We start from the raw sequence: 27627 nt of genomic DNA on the forward strand, positions 1-27627 counted from the left end.
TGACCCTCCCCCATTCATGCTCTGTCTCTGTCTCAAAAATAAATAAAACATTAAAAAAAAGTTTAAAATGCAAACATTTTTATCCATAACCTTTCCCCCTAAAGTGGCCTTTTCCCAGCTTCTGAGGGCAACTCAATGTGTCCTGCAGCTGGGGGTTCAAAACGAAAGTTTAACGTGAATGAAGGGCAAAAGCTGTGAGTCCCTAAGCTTTGTGCTGCATTTGGCTTGTTTTACGCCAGGGGGCAGCACCACTCCATGCCTCGGTTCACCGCAGTGTTCTGCAAATTCAGGCTTTGGTGGAGTCTTTTTTTTTTTTTTTTTTTGCTTTGTATTTTCTTTTGTCTTGTTGGAAGAGGGAAGGGCATTGGGAAATACTTATGGTGATTACCGTAAGTTTGCAAACCGTCCAGGGCAGCAGGAGACTCGTCCCTGTTCCGGGACCTGGTGCCAGGCAGAGGGGGCGGCATAAGCAGCTCCCCCGACCCGGCCCTACCTGGACCACGCACTCCTGCAGGTTGGAAGCCACCTGGTCTTGCTCCTCCCAGAGGATTTTGTACAGCATGGCGCGGCACTCACTGTCTTTGCGCAGCAGGAAGAGGCCCGGGTCCCTGTCCTCCGGGGAGGAGGCTGCGCTCTCATCTGGAACGCTGCGGACAAACACATGCGACAATCCCTGCATGTCCTGGAACAAAGTCTCCAGGCTGGGACGCCACGGGGAGGGGCTAAGAGGCGAGTCGGCAGTCCCCACCCTTAAGGTGAAACTGCAGGAGGCAGGCAGGTGGAAGAGAGATGCAGTGTTTTTTCTAACCCCCACAGCACCAGTTTTGAGAGAGGGAGAGAGAAGGGAAGAAAGGGAAAGAAAATGGGGACGGTGGGAGGAGGGGCGGAGGGGACGAGAGAGGAGGGGAAGGAACAGGAAGATGGGGAAGTGACCGCAGTGAACACGCTGCCTGCCGCCTTCACCTGCACTGTTGGCCGCCCTACTAACCGTGCAGAAAGCTAAAGCCCCGGGCGGCCATCTGGTTTTCACCTGGGAGGGATTTGGCTCCTGGCCCACAGTGTAGGGAGGTGGGTGGGCTGTACCTATGCAGGGGGCTGAGCCGGTGCTTGGGTGCCCGGGCCTTCTCGAAGAACGCGTCCATCTGTGCATCAGAGTCCGGGGAGACAGAGCCGTGGTCACTGCTGCTGCTGCCCATGGGCTCCCCAGACATGGGCAGGGCCAGGGTGGCACCCCGGGTACCCTCTGTGTGGGGGCAGACAGGGAGGGGGGAGGGTGAGCCTCAGCCCCTCAGGCCAGGTGACCCATGCAGGGACTGTTAGGTCTGTGCTGCTCTAACGGGGCGGTAGAGTCAATCACCCGGGGTCCCTGAAATGTAGGTTCCATTTTAGCAGGTCTGAGGCCCAAGACCGCGTCTCTAACCAGCCTTCAGGAAACACTGACAGAAACACAACTCGTCACCCCCGAGCAAGATGCTGAGCATCTGTCCTGGCTTCTACTCCATTCACACCAGGAAAGAGAAAACCAACAGCTTTCTTTCCAGAGGCCACATTTATGTCATTGCCAGGTAGGGCTCATTGCCCTAGAAGGGGCCACTTTGCTTCAATGACCTGTAGGACAGCTACTGCACCCCTTAATCAAGGTCAGGAGCAGCAGAGGGGGAAAGGCCAGACTCTGCACCAACCGAAGACCCAAAACCCAGGCAGGGCACCCCTGGCCCCCCTTCTCGGCACAATCTCAAATGAAAGACTTTAACAAGGGGAGGGGGTGTGTGCCGCTGTCACCTGTGGGGCTCCCTCTGTCTGTCAGGAAATCAAGGGACATTCACTGGCTGGGTGTGACCACTCTTACGCCCCCTGCACCAATCCCTGCCACTCTTCACAGGGACAGGCTCCGTGCGTGCGGCTCTGGAGAGCAGGCACTCTCGGTGACAGAGGGGCCCAGGCATCCACCGCGCCCCGGGCGGCACCCCCGCTGTCCAGGCAGACCTCACCTGCTGGCTTGAAAGCAATTCGGTTCTTCTTGCCCTTGTTCACCTGCCTTAAGAAACCCTCTTTAAGCAGCTCGGCAGCAGTGGCACGTTTGTGGGGGTCAGGCTCAAAACAGGATAAAATGAATGCTCTGGCGTCAGCTGAAAGGGCTCCTGGAATCTCAGGGTGGATCTTAAACATCCCCACCTGCATTTAAGGGAGAGGGGACCTATGTGACTTACGTGACTGTGAGGCCTCAGGCACATCCGGGTGCACGTGCCTTCAGTATAAAGCTCCTACCCCTGCCATCCTTTGAGGAGCTGGTGGGTTAGAACACCCTCGACGACTCGCCCGGCTGGCCTCTTGGGACTTTGCTTTGCCCAGTAGGTTGTTGGAAAAGTGAAATCAGAGGAGTTTCAGAGCGTAGGGCTTAAGAGGTCCTGGGGCTTCTGTTCTAGTCCTCAGTGGAGCCCTGAGGCCACACGCAGGGAGGCTCAGCAGTTTGGGGGTGGGGGTGCATGGAGTTACTAATCAAAGGGCATGAGGTTTCAGGTAAGAAAGATGAATACATTCTTGGGGCACCTGGCTGGCTCAGTCGGAAGAGCATGCAACTTCTGATGTCGGGTTTCTAAGTTCAGGCCCCACGTTTAGTGCAAAGATTACTTAAAAATCAAAAAATCTTGGGGCACCTGGGTGGCTCAGTCAGTTGAGCATCCAACTCTTGATTTGGGCTCAGGTCATGATCCCAGGGTCTTGGGATGGGCCCCCTGCTATCGGGCTCCATGATGAGCTTAGCATTCTCATTCTCTCTCTCCCCACCCCCGCCCCCTCACCCGATTGCACTCTCTTGCTCAAAAAAAAAAAAAAACAAAAAACAAACTTTAAAAATAAAGTTTAAGGGGTGCCTGGGTGGCTCAGCTGGTTAAGCACCCGACTTCAGCTTAGGTCATGATCTCACGGTTCGTGGTTTTGAGCCCGCGTAGGGCTCTGTGCTGGCAGCTCGGAGCCCGGAGCCTGCTTCAGATTCTGTGTCTCCCTCTCTTTGCCCCTGCTTGTGCGACCTCTCTCTCTCAAAAATAAATATTAAAAAAATGTTTATAAAAATAAAGTTTAAAAACCTAAAAAAACCCCACAAAAACAAAAAAACAAACAAAACCAACATGAACGCATTCTAGAATTCTGCTGTACAACAACTGTACCTAGGGTCAACAATACCGCAGCAAGCACTTTAAGGTATGTTAAGGGTGTAGAGCTCCTGTTAACTGTTCTTACCACGATCAAATAAAAGTTTTTAAATCGAGTTTTAGATTTTGAGAACACTAAACACTGGATGGAATATCCCCCCAAAATGTGAAATGCAGGACACCTACAGTGGCACCCCTCACCTGAGGGGCAGGGGGGAAGGGCACTAAGGGGCCAGGGACCGAAATTCAGGGCAAGAACTAAAAGGAGAGAGGGGTGGCGTCCCCCACAAGACTGTCGGAAAGCAGAGAGCGAACGTGGGCGGCACCTTGGTGCCTGTCGCTATGTTACTTCTAAAGGTGCTTTGCTGTTACTCAGAAGGCCCCTGTAGGAGTTCTCTTGGGCTGCCTTCACAGAGCGCCACAAACCGGGTGCCTGAAAACAATGCAGATTTATTCTCTCTCAGTCTGGGAGGCTGGAGGTCTGCAGTCAAGGTGCTGACGGGGCCACGCTCCCTCTGAAACCTAGAGAGAATCCGTCCTTGCCTCTTCCAGCTTCGGGCGGTTGCGGCAACAGTTGGCTTGCAGACACATCACCCTCACCTTGGCCTCGGCGTGCCGCCCTCCGTGTCTCTCCATATCATCACCTCTCTGGCCCCGATGTCTGTCTCTGCACCAGCGAGTATCTGTCCCGAGGCCTGCGACTGAAGCTGCAGGTAGGATCTTCGACAGCCACACGGCTCCACCACGGATAGACGCCGCAGGGCGGGGAAGGTTACCGCTGTCCCCCGGCCCACGCGTTCAGGGTCTTGTCGTGATTGTGGGGGCCAGAAGACACTCGGCGACTTGAGGTCCTGACGTTGGAGCCGCCTGACCGCTGCTCTGAGAACCTTCTGCAGGGGCCGGGCTGAGGGGAGCAGCCACGGCACCCACAGCGCAGAGCAGTCCGTCTGCTGAGCGGCCTGCACTCCGCTCGCCGAGAAACCTGCACTCGTTCCTTTTCGTTCTGCCAGAGGCTGAGCTGGAGTGTCCGGCGAAGACGCGGGAGGCAAGGCTGCAGGGCAGACGGGCCGAGGGGCCGCCATGCCTGGCAGAGAAGCAAGGAAGCAAGGCCTCTGGAGCATGTCCTATCGGGTTGCTTCGACGCACTGTGACCTCACTGTCCATAAGCAGTGAACCCACTCTCCTCCTCCTTAGCCTTCAGGCAACCAAAAATGCTCCAGGGAGGCCACTGCTGCTAAGGGACTCTTAAGACCACAGCCTCTCTTCAACTTCTCCAAGTGTACTCAGAGCCAGAAGCCACAGACCTGGCCTTAGACACAAGGGGCTATCCTGGCATCAGCTTCCCGTGGGATGGGAAGCATGTCCCTTCCCAAGGGAGCAGGCCTGGTGGTAAAATGCCCCCCATGGTGGCCAGTCGGTCTCATGTGGGCCTCAATACTTGGGGTGGCCTTCCTGTGAGCTCGGGGAGGGCTTTTAGAATGACAAAGTAAACACTGTCTGCTATCCGAAGCCCCACCTCTTCAAAACCAGTCAGAAACCTGCCCTCCAAAGATACAGGCCCATGTGGTATTTGAGCCTCACCTAGTGTTAAGGGCAAATACAGATTCAAAATAAGAGGCTTCACAAAAATAAGACAAAACCAGGGAGGGGGACAAAGCATGAAAGACTCATAAATATGGAGAACAAACAGAGGGTTCCTGGAGGGGTTCTGGGAGGGGGGATGGGCTCAATGGGTAAGGGGCATTAAGGAATCTACCCCTGAAATCACTGTTGCACTATATACTTAGATGTAAATTAATAAGTTAAATAAAAATTTTAAAAAATGTTAGTTGCACAAGCAAAAGTTAGAAATAAACAACATGCAACATGATGTTTATGATGAGTTCCTCACAGTATGGGAAGAAGCAGGAGATAAAAATCACATGGATAATATGTTAACAACTATGATTTTTTTTTTAATTTTTTCGTGTTTACTTATTTTTTTTTTAATTTTTTTTTCAACGTTTATTTATTTTTGGGACAGAGAGAGACAGAGCATGAACGGGGGAGGGGCAGAGAGAGAGGGAGACACAGAATCGGAAACAGGCTCCAGGCTCTGAGCCATCAGCCCAGAGCCCGACGCGGGGCTCGAACTCACGGACCGCGAGATCGTGACCTGGCTGAAGTCGGACGCTTAACCGACTGCGCCACCCAGGCGCCCCCGTGTTTACTTATTTTTGAAAGAGAGAGCGAGTGTGGGAGGGACAGACAGAGAGGGAGACACAGAACCCGAAGTAGGCTCCAGGCTCTGAGCTGCCGGCACAGAGCCCGACGCGGGGCTCAAACTCACGGACCGTGAGATCATGACGTGAGCTGAAGTTGGATGCTTGATGGCTGAGCCACCCAGGTGCCCCAACAGCTATGATTTTTAAAACTAATAGTAAGACTGGTAGAATACAAAAAAAAAAAAAAAAAAAAAAAAAAAACCCCCAAAAAACAAAAACACAAAAAACAAAAAAAACCCCACCAGAAAACAAAGAGCCTTCATCCTCCCTGTTGAAAATAAGGGAAGAGACCTCCCCTCCCCCTCTTTTCTTAGAGCATGTACTTTAGAAAACTTGTAACTGCAAGTTCTTGGTGTCTTTGAGACGCTATGTGAATCTTTTTAAAAGCTGAATAAGCCTCTTGCCAAGAACGCCTTTCTCTAGGACCTGAGGGCCAACTCCTGGAAATGTCAACATCAAGAAGGATCTATCTCTATCTCCCAGTTTCCGGTTGCGGGGGAGCCCTAACTTCAGTAGTGTCTTCCTCGAAAACTACCTCCTATCTTAAATATTGGAGAAGTTTATTTTTCCTTTAGGTAAAATCAATTAGCTGATGCAAATGGTCGTCCCAATTATCGAGTGACCCTTGGATGCACTACTGTGACCAGTGGCACTATCCTGTCCACACACGGGAGGACTAGTGATCGTTTCCTTTGAGACCACAGGTCAGAGGGTGGTAGTGCTTGGCTGGAGAAAAGGACAAGTTCTTTCTGTCCTTGCAACCACTTAGTGGACTGCCTGTGGCTTGCATCGCATTCTGATTTAATGCCTATTCAACAATAAAACTGTTTGCTTTCTCTTCTACCTTTGTGGAGAGATTTCTGGAGTGGCAGGAGATTTTCTTTTTACTTATTATTTCCCTGACACCAGCAACTTCAATCACCAAACATGTCTTACTTTGAACATTGCTGCCTGCGGCTCACCGAGCTCATCGAACGGAGGCCGGCTGGTGGCCATCTCAATGATGGTGCAGCCCAGGGACCAGATATCCGCCGGGGCGCCGTACCCGCGAGGTCCTTGATCGATGATCTCAGGTGCCATGTACTGCAGAGTGCCTATGGGGAAAAAAATAAAGATTGTGGGCACCAAGCTGCACAAAAATCTCAGCGGACCATTGGTAAACAAGCATGTGGACTTCAACCCTCTCGTTAATGACAGACGGAGCCTGCTCTCATGCATAAATGATGCCGTTGCGTCCTTTCTCTGACCAGAGGCAGACAACGCCCATTCCTCCGATACTGCTCACACGGAGAGAAGACTGTTCAGCTCCGCGAAGGACAAATGGGCCCCAACCCCATCCAGTCAGTGCACAGAACGCAGGACACACAGTACCCCACCGACTTCAGGAGCTGCCTAGTGGAAGTGACAGATGATAGGACGACGGTGGGGGCGGGCTAACGGCAAAATGGAGTAAGTGCTAAAGCAGAGGGCTCCAAGAAAGCGGATGAAAAAGTGCTTGATTCTGCCTGCTTCAAGTCAGGGAAAGTTTTACCTGGATCAGTCTGGTTCTCCGAGGAGTAAATGCTAAGACAGCACTGGACACCAGAGAGATTTACTGGGGAGAAATACACGTGGGATAAAGGGGGAGGGAGCAGGATGGGCAGGGGGAACTGTCAAGCTCAGTGCCAATGTGACACCTGGGAGAGAGGGCAGGGAACGAAGAGGTGGGCAGAGTCTCAGACAGAAGAACAGCCCAGGGACAGCTTCGGCCAGGCCCCTGGGGAGTCCCTGACCAAAAGCTGCCCCTTGGAGGAACATCACACTGGTCCAGCACGCCGCCGGCGTGCGGTCGTCGGCCAGGAGCAGGCAGGGTGACGGCCGACCCCGCAACGAACACGGAGGCAGAGCCACAGAAGGCGGCACACGGGGCTGCCAGCGAGCCGGCCTCCCACCAGGCGGGTTGAGGAGGTGGACAGTGGGATGGGAGGACTCCCAGGCTGGGGGAAGAGCTTGAGCAAAGGTGCGAAGGTGTGCAGTACAGAGTGAGTTCGGGGAACCACCAGCGGAAGCTGACACAGAGTAGGGTATTAGGAGTTAAAAATTAAGGAGGCAGCGGCGAGGGCACGGCCCGAATGGCAAGCAGTACATAATGAAGGCTCTGGCTTCAGACTTTCTCCTGTGGGTCACGGGCCGTCAGAGGTTACCACAGGGAAGGTGGTGATCAGATACAGTGCTGGGAGGAGAAAGCACTGCAGAGATGGGGGCAGGGAGGTCAATCAGGGCTCCGGGAGTAAAATCATAGGTTCTTCTTGAAACTAAGGCCAAGGAAAGCAACAGCACCAGACACTACATGCTGGCAAAGTGGTTTCTAATAAAGAGCAAACCTGCATATGACACTGGCCAAGGTGTGAACAGAGAACACGGATGCCCAGAGAAATTCAAGTGCCTATCTCAAGATCACGCAGCCAAAGCAAGTCTCCAGAGTCTTAATCAATGAAAACAAAGGGCTCATTGGTTTAAAAAAAATTTGGAGAAGCTATGTACTACATCTTCCTCTTGAAGATCCAATGTCTTTTAGTATTTTTCCTCCCAATGAGCATTTGAAAGGCACCGACCCACAGAGTTTTGCAATAATGAAAATCTGTGCAGTTCGATATGGTAGCCACTAGCCCCATATAACCATTGGGCCCTTAAAATATGGCTGGTGAGACGAATGACATGAATTTTACTTTCTTCAATTTTTAAAGATTCAAAGTAATTATGGGCATCCGGGTGGCTCAGTCGGTTACGCGTCTGACTTCGGCTCAGGTCACGATCTCATGGCTCATGAATTCAAGCCCTGCGTCGGGCTCTGTGCTGACAGCTCAGAGCCTGGAACCTGCTTCGGATTCTCTGTCTCCCTCTCTCTCTGCCCCTCCCCTGTTCACACAGTCTCTCTCCCTCTCTCAAAAATAAATAAATGTTTAAAAAAATTCAAACTAATTTAAAGTGAAACATAACTTGGGTTGGGTCTGTGAGCTCAACAGATCAGTAGGGCACGAATGATGGTTTTGGTTTCCAAAGCTGAAAGCCTGCTAGGGAAGTGTTCAGCTGCTGCAGGGTTGGGCAAGATACAGGCTCATAGCACTTGCTGCACCATTGGGAAATCCTAGAGCCCCAGGGAGGGAACTTCCAGTGACACAAACTCCCCTCCCAGGCTTGTGCTGCTGTGAATAATGAATGGAGAGGCTTTGACAGAGGATGTGCCTACTAACTAATCCACAATCTGTTAATCAAGGAAAGACTTGTGCTTTTTGTTAACTCAGCTGTTCTCTCTCTCAGCTCTGCTCTATGATGCTGGTTCTGGGACTCTGCAAACCCCATTTGTGCTTTGCCTGCAGCTTCCCGTTAGGCTCTGCCACTAGGGGGCGCGCGCGAGAGAGCGCGAGCTACCATGGGAGGAGGAGCTCAAACGGGCTTGCTCAGGCATACCTAGAGGAGGGAGGAAGGAGAGGTTGGTTACTTGCTCCCCCATATCTGCCGCTGTCCCTCTGAGGGAGCTGCACTTTGGACCCTCAGCTGGTTCCAGTAGCAGTGCTTGGCTCCAGTTTCTAGCTCTTTTGTCCCCTCATAGTTTCAGATCCAGCTTCCTCTTGCCCCACCACTAGTTGCCTGCTCCACTCCAGTAACACCCTTCCTTGTGCTCCCCGCAAGCCCTAGAAACAGAAGCTGCTTTCTGATAACTCAGTCCCAGTAAACCGTTTTTTCTACTAAATTCTCTCTGTAAAAATAACTGGGGCGATTTTGGTTTTCCTGCCTGGATCCCAACTAACACAACGAGTAAAAGTTAACTCTTAAAAGAACTTTTACAAAGTTCTGCAACATAGAAAATAGCACTATACCAAACTGCGATGGTTTACTGACCCTCGCTAAACAACTGTGCACCAGAGTACAACTGTTTCATAATTGGAGGCTAAGCCCGCTTGATGCCAAATTTAGAGATTTTCTTTATATGACAACATAGTAAACATCACCCTTTATAAATGTAGGGACTTAGCAAGGACATCCGTATTAGTTATTTATTGCTATGTAATAAATTAGCCCAGATGTTAGCACCTTAAAACAGGAATTAGGATGTCATGCGGTTTCTAAGGGTCGGAATCCACGAACATCTGGGTTGGGTGGATCTGGCCCAGAGTTTCTAATTAGGCTGTAGCCAAGGTATCTGCTGGGCTACAGTCAAGGGAAATGCAGACTGGAGCTGAAACCCACTTCTAAGTTCAGGCAGGCTGTGGGACGAGGCTTCAGTTTCTCACCGAGTGGGATCCTCCAAAGGGCTGCTCAAAACACGGCTTCCCCCGGAGCCGGGGATCCACAGACAGCAAGCAAGAGGGATGCCACGCTGTCCTCTTCGACCTAGCCTCCAGGTCACACACTGCCACTCTGCCTTCATAGGCTCATCAGAAGGGAGTCACTAATCAGGGTGCCCAGGTGGCTCGGCTGGTTAAGTGTCCAACTCTCGATTTCAGCTCAGTTCATAATCTCATGGTTCATGGGATTGAGCCCCAGATTGGGCTCCGTGCTGAAGGAGCCTGCTCGGGATTTTCTCTCGCCCCCTCTCTCTTTCTCTATCCCTCCTCTGCTTGTGCACTCTCTCAAAATTAAAAACTTTAAAAAAAGAGAGAAGTGAGTCACTAAGTCCAGCCCACATTCAAGGGGAGGGGATTACACGAGGCTGTGAAGGCCAGGCGGCAGGGTCCGCTGGGGGCCATCTTGGAGGCTAATGGCCACAATGCCTGACTTCCCATCAGTATTCAACGACTTACAGAGCATCTCCACGTAGCACTGTCTCTGTGACTCTCACAACCCAGTAAGGTCAGTGCTATCTAACAGTTATTCCCATTTTATACATGAGGAAAATGAGCCTCAGAGAAGGCAGCAGATGTGCTCAAGCTAGAACTCAGGTCTTCTGTCTCCACATTTGGAACTGTTCACCATGACACTGCTGATGTATGCAATGAATCCAGGACAAGCACAAGGGAAGCAAATGCTGCCTGAACAAAAGTCGAGCTGACGTGAGGATTTCCAAAGCCATAATGTGACGTGTTCCCACATAGCTGGAAGGCGTAGGGCGGTAAGAGAGAACCGGGTGCTCCATTTTGTTGACTACCAGATTTACAGAAAAACCACCCACTCACAGTCAACATCCAATAGAGACGGATCCACACAACTGTTTCCAATAGTCAAGGGACTGTTCCCAAGCGGTGAGCACGTTGTGGGTGTGTATCGGCTGCACCAAATCGGCTTCTGTTGAGAAATCAAGTAAAGATGCCAGCGGCGGGGGTTGGGGGGGCATCTGAATAATGTGGAAATCCTCGGAAACTTGCTTGCCTTCAATCTGGCTCTCTTAAGGGTATCCTAGCCTTTCAAAACTGCACGTCCCCCAAGATGTGCCCACACACAGGTCATGTGATCGGGGGTACAGAGTTCAGAACAAGGGGACAGGAGACCCACAGGCATGGACCCAGACCACCGGGGACATGAAATTGTGGGGGCTCCCGGAGAACTGCCCAAGCAGGATTTTCAAATCACCAGCGACAAAAACGCATGGCATAGGACAATAATTGAGAAGTTTTGATCGAGGCGCCAAGATAAAAGCCAGACACCAAGGCAAGGGGTGAGACACAGACGACAGGCACATGTTTCAAAGGGGGTCCGACAGAAGTGGTCACACACCTCGCAGGCCTCTAGCCCAGGGTCCTGCCACCCAGATCAAGGGATTAAAAAGATCGAGAGAGGAGAGACTAGAGGTGGGGGATGTTGTGAGTGACTTCTTTAGACACTGCTGTGCCGGGAGGTCTGCCCTCTCATTATAGGAGCCGAGGAAAGGCTGTGCCCAAAATGGCGACTCGGGCAATTCAACACGCACTCAGAACTGTCACACTCCAAAGGAGGGCACACGCATAAGCGTTTTCTACAGGCCCTGGAAAACACTGTTAGAGCCCAAAGTTTGCAAGTTTCATATTAATGAAGTACCGGAAAGAGAAACAAGATGCCTCCTGTACCACCCTGGTTGCCCTGGCCAAGGACGGGCCTGGTAGGAGGGGACACCACTTTGTTTTAACCCAAAGATGAGGACTCCTCGTTGGGCCCATACAGAGCTCCACATGTACATGTCCCCCGCTGGTAAGCTGCACACAGGACTGGTTCCCAGGGGAGCGGTCCATAGCGTCCGAGGATACGGCCATGCCCTCTTGACAGTGGGTGAAAGATGCATGAACCCTGGACGCCAGATGTGGGACCCAGTGTAGAAATACTTCTTTAGGGGCACCTGGGTGGCTCAGTCCGTTGGGCATCCGACCAGCTCAGGTCATGATCTCACAGTTTGTGGGTTCAAGCCCCGCATCGGGCTCTGTGCTGACAGCTCAGAGCCTGAAGCCTGCTTCAGATTCTGTGTCTCCCCCTCTCTCTGCCCCTCCCCCACTCACACTATATCTCCCTCCCTCCCTCTCTCTCAAAAATAAATAACATTAAAAAAATTAAAAAAAAAAAAAAGAAAGAAATACCGCTTTAGGGTCTCTGTTACAGGAATCCTGCTCAAAGGCCATTTCCTATGGCCTGGATCCCTCAGGAGAAAAACACGGAGGAGTGTGTACAATGTGAGGGGTAAAAGAGGGGCGGGGGGCAGGAAGCAGTCAACTAAAGGACAGGTCTCTGCCCATGACGTGGGACTTACAAAGGATCTGGCAGGAAAGCGTTGACAATAACCATTAGCCAGTCCCAGAGCAAACAAATCCAGCTTAGAACAGCACCAGTCAAGTGACCACTTTCTGTGCCCCTCTCCTCCCCTTCCTGCAGCTGGGGAGCCCCCTGGGGGGGCAGGTGAGAAAGGACGAGATTCGAGATTGCGTGCCACCTGCCACCAGATCTGCAGGCACAGGGTTAGGTCGCTATCCCTGGAATGAGGACCAGAGTGTTGATGAGTACATTAGTGTGGCCCCTTTAAAAATTTTTTTAACGTTTACTTATTTTTGAGAGAGAGAGAGCGCGAGCGAGTGTGTGAGCACGAGCAGGAAAGGGACAGAGAGAGAGGGAGACACAGAATCCAAAGCAGACTCTAGGCTCTGAGCTGTCAGCACTGAGCCCGACACGGGGCTCAAACTCACGGACAGCGAGATCATGACCTGAGCCGAAGCCAGATGCTCAACCGACTGAGTCACCCAGGAGCCCCAGTGTGGCCCCTTTTAATTACCCAATTCAGACTGTTTGCTTCTCGAAGCTCCATTAAGACTTTCTCTCAGTTGCCTGAGGGTGGCTGGCAAAGTCTCAGGAAAGGACTACCACTGTGGGCAGGGCATAGAGGGCAGTGGGAGACAAAGAGGGGGTGACTTTTATGATTACACCCTGTGAGTCTGACAGGTTCAACATGTTTGTTACCCACAGAAACTTGATTCTCTGAAAGACTCCTGCCAGTTCTGATAACCTGGGATCTTCTAAGTGCAAATTAGTATTTATTTTATTTATTTATTTAACAAATACTTCACCTGCACTTGCTGTGAGTCAGGTACCGGGTCAAAGCACTTCACCAATATTAACTCATTTAATCCTCGTAAAAACCCTCCGATCTAGGTACTATGAACAACTCCATTTTACTTCTGAAGAAACTATGGCACAGAGACGTTAAGTAACATGCCTCAAGTCACACAGCTAGCAAACGGTTGAGCTAGAATTTGAACCAAAGATGTTCACAACCATAGACCAGAGCAGAGTTCCTTTCCCAAGATCCACTCCTAGGCATATACCCAAGATGAATGAAAACTTATGTCTACACAAAGGCTTGTGAATGTTCGTAGCAAAATTATTCACAACAGCCAAACTGTGGGGGCACCTGGGTGGCTCAGTCGGTTGGGTCATAACAGCCCTTCCTCCTGTTCTAGCTGGCTTATACCTATAGTGAAAACCCTTGAGAAGAACACGGGAGGGGGAGGCTTAGGTGCCAGAAGTTGCCGAAACCTCTCACTCTCCTTCCAGGCTCTGACAGCCTCCGGGCATTTGTATGGAAAAGCCCTACCACAACCTCAGGCATCCAAGCAGGGCTCTGCAACCAACCAGCTGAGACTTCTTTACAGAACCACTCTGTGTTGCAAAGAGTAATGATATGCAGGGGAATTTCCTACCCAAAATGAGACCCCTTCTTTATTATCCCCCAAACACCCCTGCATTGTTTTGCAATGCAAAATTCATGCCTCCTCAAGCCAATTACTTGGGGAAAATGTGATATGCAATGATGAATTATACATGCGTTTTCTTTGTGAATTTTTTTTCTCCTTGGGGATGCTAATTACGAGATAAATTGTCAGGGGTTTTATGTTTTGAAATAACTCCTTGTTATATCAGAGACCCTCTTGCTACATATTGCCAAGCTAATTGGTGACTTCCAAAGAGGAGGAAAGAAGTCATTTTCAATTAGCATAATAAAAAAATGTGCCAGTCATATATACATCCATACTCACATATACATGATGACACGTGTATATTTCTATCAGAAACAAAAAATGAAAGTTCAACACATTCTTTATTTGTGAGATTCTGGTGGAGTCCTTGGTGTAATATTTTCCCATCTTTAGGTGCGTGTATCTCCTCTGGTGTTACAAGCGCAATGCCATTTCTGACAAATAAAAGTTCTCTTTAGACAGGGAATGTGCCTCCACTGTGGGCGTCTAGCGATCGACATAGAAAACCCTCTTGTTGGAGCAGAGCCGAGACATTAACTAAGACCAAGGCCAAATCTGTCCACACTACAGCTTAGTGCTCCAGGACAGAGGACGGTCATGCTTCTTTTATAGCTTTATTCAGAGCCATAATAATCTAAGCACTGTTTCTTAATTCCATCAAGCAAGACCTCTGTGACCCTTTTATTATACCTTAGGGGACCATAAACCTTTCCTTATTCAAAATCAGTATTTCTTTCCAGGGATCAATTCCTTTTAAGCAGGAATTTCAAAAAGCCACAGGTAGCTTTTGAACCTCATTCAACTCCCTGGTCTTATAAATGGAAAGCTAGCTGGTAATTTTATACCACTCTCGGAATCCAGTCCCTCTAAACACTTACACGATTCCATCACTGACACACGGAGAAGAAAATCCAGTTCCTCGAACCCACTTACAAGACCATACTCCCCAGAACAATTAGCTTCCCTTGGAAACATAACCCCATCAAAGCACAAGGCACCAGAACTCGTGAACTAGAACAGGCTATTTTTAGGACAGACCAGTAAAACACCCCAACAAGTGGCTTGACAGCTAGCAGGATTCAGAATTACCCATGACATTAACTTAGAAGAGATGCTGCTACTTTCCTGAGCGGTCAGAAACCCTCAGAAAACCTCAGCAGAGCACCACACCTACCCAACCTGTGAAGATAAGACAGTTGTGGCAATAGTGCTGTCACAGGTAGCTGGCTCAGTGCACCACTGTGACCAAGTTCACACCACCTGAAGTCGGGGACAAGACGCCATCCACTTCAACTGCCAACTGTCGCGCAGAGGTGCGTGGTAAACCTAACTCCGGGACGGCCGCCCACACCAAGCCCTGTCCTGCTTACCAGCAAAAGTCTCGGTGCACGGATTCACTCCTGCAAGACGCTTGGAGGTTCCAAAATCAGAGATTTTCACCACTCCACTGTAGGTATTCACCAGAACGTTGTCACCCTTCAGCAAAGAAAAAACACCAAATGCTGAAAGGCAGATTTAAACAAGCTAACACGAAACAAGATTTGTACCTGAAGAAACAGTCACAAGTACGTAGCAAGACTCGACTCGGCACTCTGAGGGCCGTCACGCTCCATTCCTCCCCTTCTCTGAGCTGGTCAGTTTGCAGACTGCCAGCCAGCAGCTCATGTGGTCCGAAATGCACAAATGAAACCTCATTGCCTCAGATGAGCAAGCACCTTGATGTCTCTGTGCACAATCTGGTTTTCGTGGAGATACTTAAGGCCTTCCAGGATCTGCTTGGTGTAAAACTTGATGGTGGGCTCCTTCATTGGCCCCCATTTTGATCGCAAAAGAGCAGAAAGGCTTCCTGGAAATGGACACAGCAGAAAACTCATCAGGTTGATGAAGATTCAATCACAAGAGTCAGGGAAATAAAGCGAGGTGATGTATTTTTTTAAATGTTTATTTATTTTGAGAGAGTGGGGGAGGGACAGAGAGAGAGGGGGAGAGTGAAGCCCAAGCAGGCTCCATGCTGTCAGTGCAGAGCTGACGTGGGGCTTGAACGCACGAACCGTGAGATCATGACATGAGTGGAAATCAAGAGTTGGACGCTTAACCGTCTGAGCCACCCCAGTGGCCCAGCGAGGTGATATTTCTAACCTCACACAAGCAATCATACCAACATGGCTGCATCCTGGCCAAGTGAAGCGTCTTTCCTCCCTCTGTTGCCTGTTTTCCAGATGTGCAAGCAGCGCAGCCAGAGAAGGGACCAGAGATGGAGGGTGAACAGGAACCCCCTGTGACCTCCAAAATTCAGCGGGGCTCCCTTTGGGTAGAGCTCTGTTAAGCTTCACGGAGTCAGGAGGAGAGTGCAACACGCACTCTGGACTTGAGAAGACCAGCCCCCTGCTGGAGATTCTGCACGAATGTCTCGGCTGTTCAGCCTGGGTCAAAGCCACATTGTATATGCCTTGCCGGGAAATCAGAGGTGGAAAGGACCAGAATGAGGGGCCATTCAGGGAGACAGGGACTGGGATCAGAGAAGCCGGGGTCTGTCCATCTCCACTGGGAGAAGCCCTCGGGGCCAGGTCACAGGGGCAGGACTATCTTACCATCCCCCCAGCCCCTGACTCAATTATACTAAACATTGAACCTTTGGGCCCAAAGAAAACAATTCTAAGCATCTGGTTCAGAGGTTATCATTGCAGGCCCTCAGGCAGCAGCCAGCCTCAGCTTGACACCTTCCACAGTGCTACAGGAACCTTGCCACCTGCCTCAGTTTCTCCATATGTAAAAGGGTTTGTGCACATCTATCTACAATTCTGCTGCCATCCTTAAACCTCGCCCTTGGAATATCAAATAATGTGAACAGCAATGATATATTTTCTGCTAGACTATGAGCAACTTGAGGGAAGAACAAACCATTTTATCTTTATTGTAACCTTCAAAATCTAGCCCACTGCCTGGCTAGATACACATTTAAGCTCTTAAGAGAATAGTAGGTTCTTAGTAACTGTTGGTTAGATCAATGAATACAGATTTCTAACTGAAGTTTGAGTGTTTGTATTCAGATCATAATTATCATTATTTCTTTTGTTTTTTACTTTTTTTATTTTAGAGAGCAAGAGAGAGCATGTAAATGGGGGAGAGGGGCAAAGGGAGAGGGGGAGAGGGAGGGAAGGAGAGAGAGAGACAGAGACAGAGACAGAATATCTTAAGCAGGCTCTACGCTCAGAGCACAGAGCCTGACATGGGGCTCAATCCCATGACCCTGGGATCATGACCTGAGCTGAAATCAAGGGTCAGATGCTCAACTGACTGAGCCACCCAGGTGCCCCAATTTTATTATTACTTTTTTAAATGAACACTTAATGAGCTCTTGCTCTCTGCCAGGCACCATTTTAAAAGCTTTACATACACTATCTCATTTAATCCATCCAACAACCCACTGAGCTAGGGTCATTATTGTTCCAATAATTAGTACTACTCCAATCATTATGGTAACTATTATTACTTCGATTTTACTTTATTTTTTAAATGCAGGGTATTTTTTTAAGTTTTATTTATTTTTGAAAGAGAGAGAGAGAGGAGAGGGAGAGGAGGAGAACCCCAAGCAGGCTCCACACTTTGAGCACAGAGCCCGACATGGGGTTCGAACCCAAGAACCGCAAGATCATGACCTGAGCTGAAGTTGGACGTTTAACCAACTAAGCCACCCAGGCGCCCCTATTACTCCGACCTTACAATTCATTTATTTAATGAGGAAACCGAGGGCGGGGGGCCACAGAGGTGAAGAATTTGCATGAAGTCACACAGCCTGCAGATGGAGGGACCTATTCAAACTAGACACTCCGGGCTCGAGGTCAGAGGAACTCTTCCCCCACACAATACTGCCTGCATACGGGGGATTTTGTGGAGAAAGCACTGGTGTTTGATTTCACAGTAAACCTGTTATTTTGCAGTGTCATTTTTAAGACCTCTGTCCCCTCTTCTCCAAGCCATCTTTTTTTTTTTAATTTTTTTTTATTATTATTTTTGAGAAAGACAGAAAGAGAGGCAGAGAGCAAGCAGGGAAGGGGCAGAGAGAAAGGTAGACACAGAATCGGAAGCAGGCTCCAGGCTCCGAGCTCCGAGCTCCCAGCTCCCGGCACAGAGCCGGACATGGGGCTCAAACCCACAGACTGTGAGATCATGACGTGAGCTGTAGTCGGCCACCCAACCTACTGAGCTACCCAGGCGCCCTTCCAAGCCATCTTTAAACTCCCAGACTGAAAGCTTCAAGGCTGGAGACTATGCTTTAATTCATCTGTCTCCAGCGCTGAGCCCGGCAGCTGGCACTCAGTAGATCCTCAATGAATATTTGATGATTGAATGAAGCCAGCAATAGACTATGCGACATCGAAAAGTTTGTATCCAACTCCTCTGAGAAACAAATGTTCCACCACATCTAAACGACAGGTCTGCCACTTTTTAAGTGGCAAGATGGATAATGATGTTCATATTATATTTTCATCAATGAATTTCAGAGCACGAGACCAGAATCCTAGTGACTACTCACCCCCAGGCACCTGCTCCATAAATATCTTAATGTAGCCATCCTCGGAGACAGAGCCCAGGTACTGAACGATATTGCGGTGCTTGAGGTACTTATGCAGAGCTATCTCCTCATGCAGGGGCTGCGAGTACCTAGGAAGAAAAACAAAGCCAGCATCACCTGCCTGGGGCCCACACGGCACTGTGCCAGTACCTGTCTTGCTCCTGGCCGTTCCTTCTTTCTGCAAATGTTCTCTCCCTTGGCTCCCGTGAGAGTCCCCGGCTTCCCGTAAGAATACTAGCCACACAGGGCCGCTCAAGGCCAAAGCGGTGTCACGTCTCTCAGGCATCTGATGGAGCGCCTGGTGTACGGTGGGTACTCGATGAATGGCTGCTATGGTTAGGTCTACACTCTCCAATTACCCTTTGCCTCTCTGAGCAGGTCCTCTTCCTCTGTCTCTCATGAAGAGTGGTAGCGTTCCAGAAGGTTCTCTCCTCAGCTGCCCTCGAGTCTCATTCCACACACTCACTTTACACTATAGACCTCCTAACCCAGTGTCTGGCTTCTTTAGTATATTCAACCTCTGGTCACCGTATTTTCTCTTCCTAAACTGCATACCTCATCATATCACTTCTCTTCATGAAATCCACATAAAGACCATATTGCTTAACATGGCACACGAGGAGTTCAAACTCCAGTCAAACTACATCTTTTAAAATTTTTGCCTCATCTCAAGAGCCCTCCACCCCCATCCTACATTCAAGTCACAACAGGTAATCTGTTGTTCTCCAAATACACTCTGTGCTTGAACAGCTCTATTCTTCCTGCAGCAGAGGACGCTTTGGGCCTCCTCTTTTCTGTCAGACGAGCTCCTACTCATCCCTCAAAGACCACAACTCACCCAGGAAAAGTAATTAGTTCCTCTTCTGTCCTACAAACATTCTGCGTGCCCCTCTATGATGGCACTTGTCGCTCTTACCCCCAGGCAAGGGTTGACAGCCTAAGTTCAGCTCTAAATTTAGGGAATGGGGCAAAAACAGTGTCTAAGATCCTTTCTAGCTCTAAAATCCCAGGAAAAGCTATCGGCAACGAAAAGCTTAAGTGCTGCGACCAGTCAAAGGAGGTGGTACATGCCAGCAATTTCCCCACGATACAACTGCAGTACCTTATCCAGCATGGCCCTAAGAGACAGTACTGGACAAGGAATTCCAGAGTGTAGATCCTAGTCTTGACTCCTCACATGCTGGGAAAAGTCATTTAATCTTCCTCGGCCTTAGAAGCAGCTAGAGGAGTTCATTTCGGGACCGGCCTTTTAACTCAAACAGGAGAACACGCAATCCCATTACGAATGAAAGGACAGATGAATGAATGTGTGAATAAACGAACAAAGGGACGATGAAGGGTCTTATGGCTGCTAGAAAGCACTTATAACTAATGATTCAGTGACCACCAGGACGGAGGGATATTTGCACGTGTCCCTCAGTGTCCAGCACTGAAAGCAACACGCAGATGTCATGTGACCACACTTACGTAGTGGCCATTATTGTGTATGAAGCTTCTCTACAAAAACACTCGACAGTCAATGATGCCACGTTCTTGTTTAGAATTGGTGGGGGGGGGGGGGTGAATTTAAAAAGGCATAAATATTTAATTAGACTCAAAACAATGTTGAAGAAATAAGTTAGCAGTTGTGGTGGTTAAAAAAAAAAATACCCAAAATCTTTGAGGGTGAGATTCAAGGGCAGGGTATTAAAAAGAGTCTGTACTGCAAAAAGCTAATTTTCTTTTTGCCACGCTTAATTTTCTGTAATGATACATTTGAATAAATAATAGCCACTTACAGGGCGTCTGGGTGGCTCAGGCAGTTGAGCAACTGACTTCAGGTCAGGTCATGATCTCACGGTTTGTGAGTTTGAGCTCTGCGTCGGGCTCTGTGCTGACAGCTCAGAGCCTGCTTCGGATTCTGTGTCTCCCTCTGTCTCTGCCCCTCCCCCGCTCGTGCTCTCTGTCTCAGAAATAAGCTTTAAAAAAAATGATAGCCATTTACAATTATGACAATGTGAATTAAAGCAGAGCCACATTTAAAAAAATTTGCCAATGTCTAGCTATGTAAAAATGTAAAATTTCAGACCTAGTTGATGAGTGGAAATAAAAAAGTTTTCTTTTAGGATAGGACTCTTGGCATTCCACATGCCTTCAAGTAAAGTTATTCCGTCTTCTGCATCCATTTATGATACGCAAAGAACAACAACAAATCACCATTACCACGAGAGAATGTTCAATTTTTTGATGACATAATGACTTCGTTCTTCAGTCCCCCGCACCAGCACTGATGGGCACAGGGTTTGGGTGTGAAGGTGGCAACTGACAACAAGCATGGCCCTCCCCGACTTGCCTGCTGTCTCTCTCTGGGATTTCCTTGATGGCTATTCGCACTTGGTTGCTCAGGTCTCTTCCGGCATACACGACCCCGTACGTGCCTTTCCCCAGCACGACCCTATCACCGTTGGCATTGCGGTCATACTCATACTGAAGAAGGCAAAGCAACAGGATCAAAAAACACACAACTTATGGTGGAGCCCCATAAAAACCTAAACATTGTCCTGCAAGTTTTTATTTATAAACAATGTTATCTGAGTCCCGGGCAGGTCACATTCCTTAGGTTATGCTATTTTCAATACGTAATGACTTTAAAAGGGTCATACTCAGTTACTCATATATTAACAACATGATTTTATGAAATGGAATCCAAGAAATTCAAAACTACGAGTCATAGGTAACTTCATGGGCTCAGCGTTGGGAGATTCTGCCCCACTTTAATGCTGCAATTTTTTTTAAACATTTTTTTTTCAACATTTATTTATTTTTGGGACAGAGAGAGACAGAGCATGAACGGGCGAGGGGCAGAGAGAGAGGGAGACACAGAATCGGAAACAGGCTCCAGGCTCCGAGCCATCAGCCCAGAGCCCGACGCGGGGCTCGAACTCACGGACCGCGAGATCGTGACCTGGCCGAAGTCGGACGCTTAACCGACTGTGCCACCCAGGCGCCCCAATGCTGCAATTTAAAAAGGCTTCTAAGCATGCCAAGAGCCCCAAAGAGGTGCCCTCCTGCATGATCCCTCATTACCTTCTCAGGAAACCGATCCTTTTCTGTAGCCCAGAGAAGAACTGAAGGTCGATAAAAATTAAAATTGTCTTAATACAAAGCACATAAGCAGGGCCTTCCGCCTTTTAGAAGAACAGACCTAGCACCAAACACACCGCACACATTCTGCCTATAATCGCCACTGCAGTTTTGTCCCCCCAATCTCATTATCGAAAGGTGTTGTACAGCTGCATTCTAGTTGGTCCTTTTCGATGATTAAAACCAACATATCTCTAGGCTGAGCCATACTTGTTCTTTTTTGTGATCCGCTGTGCATTCTTACAGAAGTGCACAGAACGTGTGTGGGTTCCTTCCACACAAACTTTGAAAGATGCTCATGACAGTTAGGATCACTAACAGGTTCCCATCATGTCTGATTTAACCAGACATCAGCATGCTCCACAAAAGCCTTTTCTCTCACACTGTTTTCGGCCCCCACATCTGTTACCTTCAAAGTGCATCTCTTAGTTCATTTGCACAACAAACTTTGATTCTAAACTAAGAATTCAAGTACGTGAGTCAATGATTAAAATGAATCCTTTTGATATTTTCTGAAAGAAACCTCAAAGAATGAATTTCAAACTAACTTGATAGTAAAATACCATTAAATTGTCATCAATGGGAGGACCTCAATTAGTGGCCAACCTGAATAATTGTGCAATATTTAAACAGACGTCTAACACTGTAGTAACCGTGGACGAGAGCTGTGTTGCCCAGAAGAGCTCAGGGTTCTCACACCTGTCAGACTGGCAATTATCAAAAAGATAAGAAATAAGTGTTGGTGAGGATGTGGAAAAAAAGGAACCCTTGTACACTGTTGGGAAGGCAAACTGGTGCAGATACTGTGGAAAACAGTATGGAGGCTCCTCAAAAAACAGGGGTGCCTGGGTGGCTCACTTGATTAAGCATCTGACTCTTGATCTTGGCTCAGGTCATGATCTCGTGGTTCGTGAACCTGAGGCCTGCATCGAGCTCTGCACTGATGGCGTGCAGACTCCTTGGGATTCTGTCTCTCCTTCTCTCTGTCCCTCCTCTGCTTGTGCGCTCTCTTGCTCTCTCTCAAAATAAATAAACTAAAAAAAAAAAAGTTAAAAATATAACTACCACATGATCCAGCAATTCCAATGCTGGGTATTTACCCAAAGAAAATGACAACACCAATTCAAAGAGATACATGCACACCTATATTTACTGCAGTATTTACAGTAGCCAAGATATGGACACAACCCCATGCCCACCCGTAGATGAATGGGTACAATGAACTGACCAACTATTTCTCTTGTAGTCTCAGAAACATTATTAATCAGCAGAGAAAACCCTATCCATATGTTGTACACAAAATAAAACTTTACTTTAGTCCATGCCAAATTTTTCTTAAATATTCTGGCTGAGAAGATCCCAAAGTAATGAGGTTCTTCTACAGACATATTCAACTTAATCTCTGAAAGTCACAGATAGTGATAGCTAGCTCATTCATTCTAGAGTATTTTTAAATAGGAAGGATTCTCACAAAAAATGGAATGTTTTCTTTCAGCATCAAAGACACAATAAATATTTTTTTCCCATGTTCTAGGTCTTCTATGACTTACCTCTAAGGTGTCCCCATCGGTTTCCCCCTCCAGCTCCACTGTACTACCCATTGTGTTGCTTATCATCTCTTTGACCAAAGCGCAAAACCTAGAACAGCAAATGTCACAAAGATGCTAATTATCATCACTCATGCTCCATAGCTTTAACTTAGCCTTATTACATTAAACTGTGGTTACATAAAGCAAGTTTGTACAATTTCATGGAATAATCAATCTACTCCTTGATTTGACATAGTACCTTAATGACATAGTACCATTAAGGTACTATGTCAAATCTAGTTCAAATACTCAATGTGATACTTGAGTCCTCTCTATACAGGAGCCCCACCAACTGATTGCCCAACTGAGGCCTGAACATCTCCAGTGACAGAGAACTCATTACCTCACAAGTTTGCTTATTCTGTGGACAACTTGATGAGAAGCTAAGCTTCTCATTGAGCTAAGACTCCTTTTAGGTGGGTCTCATCCACAGACTGCTTAGAATTAATCCCTTTTCTATGTAACAGTCCATTAGAAAAGTACGTAAATTTACTAAATCCCTTTAAATCTTTCCTCCTTGTTCCCTCAATGTTTCCTCCAGGATTTGTTTTGAAGTCACTCCAGTAGCAGGTAATTCTTCAAAGGTGTCCCTGCATTACTCTCCTCCTCTGGCCCTAAGACCAGTGTTCCAGATGTGACCTAATCAGCGCTAAGGATAGTGGGATCATCACCTCTCAAGTTGTCGACGCTCTAGTTCTTTGTAAACAGTAAGGTCTTAAGGAGAGGGGTGAGGAGGAAATGTGTAAGATGGCCTCATCATTCTCTTGACACAGATGAAGCTTAACATCAACTATTACCCCCAGGTCTTTCTCACGGATGCTGCTGGGCCACATCAGCCACTTCCGACATTTGTGCAGTTGTTTATTTACGTACAAGAGATTTGACTTGCAAAATTTTTATGGTTTTCTCACATGATCATAGGGAAGGGTATTGTATACTTCCAGATAATTTCCACAAAACGTTAAAACGTTATTTTCTGCAACCCATCCCACCTTTGCTTCTTCTAATCTCTGAAAGCTGGGAAAACCAAGAGTCAGACTTCTTAGGAGACATATGATACGAATTCACCAGAATAACTAGAATATAAAAGACATGACCATTTCTTGTCCATGTATGGAGCATGTGGAATGCTCGTGCACTGCTGCTGGAAGTGTGAAGTGATGCACCCGCTTTGGAAAGCATCAACCAAAGCTGAATATAAACCTGCCCTACATCCCAGTAACTCCAACTTCTAGGTATATACTCAACAGGAATCGGTATATGTTCACCAAAAGACATGTACAAGAAAAGGTCACGGTAATTTTATTCATAATAGCACCAAACTAGAAACAATCTAAACGTTCACCACTAGAACAGATAGATTCTGTATATTCACACAAAGGAATACTACACAACAATAAAAAGGATGAAATGGTACATAGATCATGGCTAAATCTAATGGATATTATTTTAAAAGAAATAAGTGAGGAAGAGTAAACACTTCATGGTTCTATTTATTTGAAGGTCAAGAACAGGCAAAACTAACCACTGGTGACAGAAATCAAAATAGTTACCACTGGAGGGGGGTTAATGACTGGAAAGGGGCACGAGCAACCTTCTAGGGTGCTGATATACCTAAGTGCACTTACACACTTCACTTCTATGTATGTTACACCTCAATTTAAATATTATGTAAATATGGAGTGCCTGGGTGGCTCAGTCGGTTAAGCGTCTGACTCCTGATTTTGGCTCAGGTCATGGTCTCATGGTTCACGGGTTCAAGCCCCACATCGGGCTCTGTGCTGACAGCACAGAGTCTGCTTGGGATATTCTCTCTCTTTCTCTCTGCCCCTCCCCTGACTCTCTCTTGCGCACTCTCTCAAAATAAATAAATAAACTTGAAGGAAGGAAGGAAGGAAGGAAGGAAGGAAGGAAGGAAGGAAGGGAGGGAGGGAGGGAGGGAGGGAGGAAAAAAGGAAGGAAGAAAAACCCGCCAGGAGCATCATGCTTACTGGTGAAAAACTGGATGCTTGCCCCCTGAGTTCAGGACATCTGCTCTTGCCACTTGTATTCAACAACTGCACTGGTCGGGCAATTAGGTAAGAAAAAGAAATAAAGGCATCCAGGTTGGAAAGGATGAACTTTATCAATCTGCAGCACACATGATCCTGTATACAGAGAGTCTTAAGAAATTCAATAAGAAGTATGAGAACTGGGGTGCCTGGCTGGCTCTGTTTGGTAGAGCATGTGACTCTTGATCTCAGGGTTGTTTGAACTCCATCCTGGGTGTAGAGATTTAAAAAAAAAATAAAATCATAGGGGCGCCCGGGTGGTTCAGTTGCTTAAGCGTCTGACTTCGGCTCAGGTCATGATCTCGCAGTTTGTGAGTCTGAGCCCCGCATCGGGCTCTGGGCTGACAACGGCTCAGAGCCTGGAGCCTGCCTCGGATCCTCTGTCTCCCTCTCTCTGCCCCTCCCACGCTCACACTCTGTCTCTCTCTCCCTCAGAATAGATAAACATTAAAAAAAAATTTTTAATCTTAAAAATAAAAATGTTACAATCACTAAATGAGTTCAGCAAGTATATTTCTATATACTAGCAAGAAACACTCTGGAAAAGAAATTAAGAAAACTCCATTTGCAATAGCATCAAAAAAATAAAATACTTAGGTATATGGTTAACTAAAGAAGTATAAAACATGTACACTGAAACTACAAAAAAAACTGTCAAAAGAAATTACAGACCTAAACAAATGGAAAGATGTGCCATGCTCATGGAATCGAAGGCTTACCATGACATAATTAGAATGGCAACGCTTCTCAAATTGGTCTACATATCCATTGCAATGCCTGTCAAAATCATAGCTGCCTGTTTTGCATAAATTGTCAAACTGATTCTAAAATTCACATGAAATGCAAGCACCCACAATACCCAAAGTAATTATCAAAAACAAGAACAAAGCTGGGAGGACTCACATTTCCTGATTTCCTAACTTACTACAAACCTACAGCAAGAAAGAAAATGTGGTACTGGCCCAAGAACAGATATACGGATCAATGGAATAGAAGTGTAAGTCCAGAACTAAACTTTCCTGGTTATGGTCAATTGATTTTCTTTTTTTAAACCTTTTATTTGTTTTGAGAGAGCGTGAGCAAGAAAGCACACACACAAGCAGGGGAGAGACGGAGAAAGGAGGAGAGAGAATCCCAAGCAGGCTCCGTGCTGTGAGCACAGAGCCCGATGTGGGGCTGGAACTCATGAATTGGAAGCTCATGACCTGAGCTGAAATCAAGAGTCTGACGCTTAACTGACCGAGTCACCCAGGTGACCCTGGTCAATTGATTTTCTGAGCCTGCCAAGACCGTGCAGTGGGTGAAAGAATAGTCTTTTCAACAAATGTGCTGGATCAACCACATATCCACAAGCAAAAGAATGAAGCCGGACACCCTACTTTACACCATGTACAAGAATGAGCTCAAACTCGACCAGAGACCTAAATGTAAGAGCTAAAACTCTTAGAAGAAAAGAAGCACCATAAAAAACCTTGGCTTAGGCAAAATCTTACAGGACACCAAAAACACAAATCACAAGACAAAAAATAAATTGAACTGCATCAAAATTAAAAACTGTGCTGCAGAGAACATCATCAACAGTGAAAAAACCACCTGTAGAATGGGGTCGGGGAAGTTATTTGCAAATCACATATCTGGTAAAGGACTTGTATCCAGAACACGTAAAGAATCCTTAAAACCATTAACAAAAATACAAATAATGCAATTAAAAATGGGCAGTTGGGAGAAGCCTGGCAAACACCACTTTTCACCAGGTAAGCCAAGTTATTATCACCAGTAATGAGACAAAGATGCTGTACAGATCCTGAAGTCGTGCATGAGAAGGACAGGACATCACTTCTGTGAGGTTCCTCCCCAAAATGCATGATGCTAATGTAATCGTGAGAAACAACAACCCCCAATTGAAGGGCTACACACGATCAATGGCCTGTACTCTTTGGAAGCATTAAGTCAAGAAAAAGAAGGAAGCAATGATGAAGATAAACAGGGGCTACACAGATATGACCATTAAATGTCACATGATCGTGGATTGGAGTGCGGAGCTGAGAAAAAATCTTGTGTTTTGCTGTGAAAGACATTAGTTGGACAGTAAGTAAAATGGGGATAAGGTTTGTAGATTAGAGAACCATATCAATCTTAATTTCCTGATTAGATAGCTGTGCTGTGATTATACAAGTGAATGTTGTTTTTAGGAAATATGCACTCAAGTAGCGAGAGGGATGAAGCATTATGTCTGCAAGTTATTCCTCAGCAGTTCAGAACAAAAATAATCATATGCATATGGAGAGGAATGTAAAACAAATGTGGTAAAGGAGTAACACTGGAGAATTCTGGGTGAAACATATGGAAATTCTTTGTACTGTTTCTTTGAAATTTTCTTTTATATGTATATACATATATATACATGTATATGTAGAGAGAGATCTATACATATATATACACATATATATGTATATATACGTATGTATACATATACACACATATATATGTATAGATCCATCTCTCTATATATAGATATATAGAAATTTTATTATCAAATTAGTTTCCATACAACACCCAGTGCTCATCCCAACAGGTGCCCTCCTCAATGCCCACCACCCAGTTTCCCCTCTCTCCCACCCCCATCAACCCTCAGTTTGTTCTCAGTATTTAAGAGTCTCTTATAGTTTGCCTCCTTCCC

General features: G+C 47.2%; 1 protein-coding gene across 1 annotated transcript in view; it reads right to left on the reverse strand.

Annotated features, from left to right (window-relative positions):
- The window catches only part of MAP3K15 (mitogen-activated protein kinase kinase kinase 15), a 129047-nt gene that overhangs the window by 11844 nt on the left and 89576 nt on the right, over positions 1-27627 (reverse strand). The window contains exons 14-22 of the mRNA XM_040468313.1: positions 22858-22945; positions 20517-20650; positions 18146-18273; positions 15324-15454; positions 14979-15084; positions 6353-6510; positions 1992-2175; positions 1084-1243; positions 494-647 (exon numbers count right to left, since the gene is read on the reverse strand). Of these exons, the coding sequence (XP_040324247.1) occupies positions 494-647; positions 1084-1243; positions 1992-2175; positions 6353-6510; positions 14979-15084; positions 15324-15454; positions 18146-18273; positions 20517-20650; positions 22858-22945 (1243 nt within the window). The remainder of the gene's footprint in view (positions 1-493; positions 648-1083; positions 1244-1991; positions 2176-6352; positions 6511-14978; positions 15085-15323; positions 15455-18145; positions 18274-20516; positions 20651-22857; positions 22946-27627) is intronic.

The sequence above is a fragment of the Herpailurus yagouaroundi genome, unplaced genomic scaffold (genome assembly GCF_014898765.1).
Source record: "Herpailurus yagouaroundi ecotype Mexico unplaced genomic scaffold, PumYag 67690, whole genome shotgun sequence".
NCBI classification, from domain to species: Eukaryota; Metazoa; Chordata; class Mammalia; order Carnivora; family Felidae; genus Herpailurus; species Herpailurus yagouaroundi.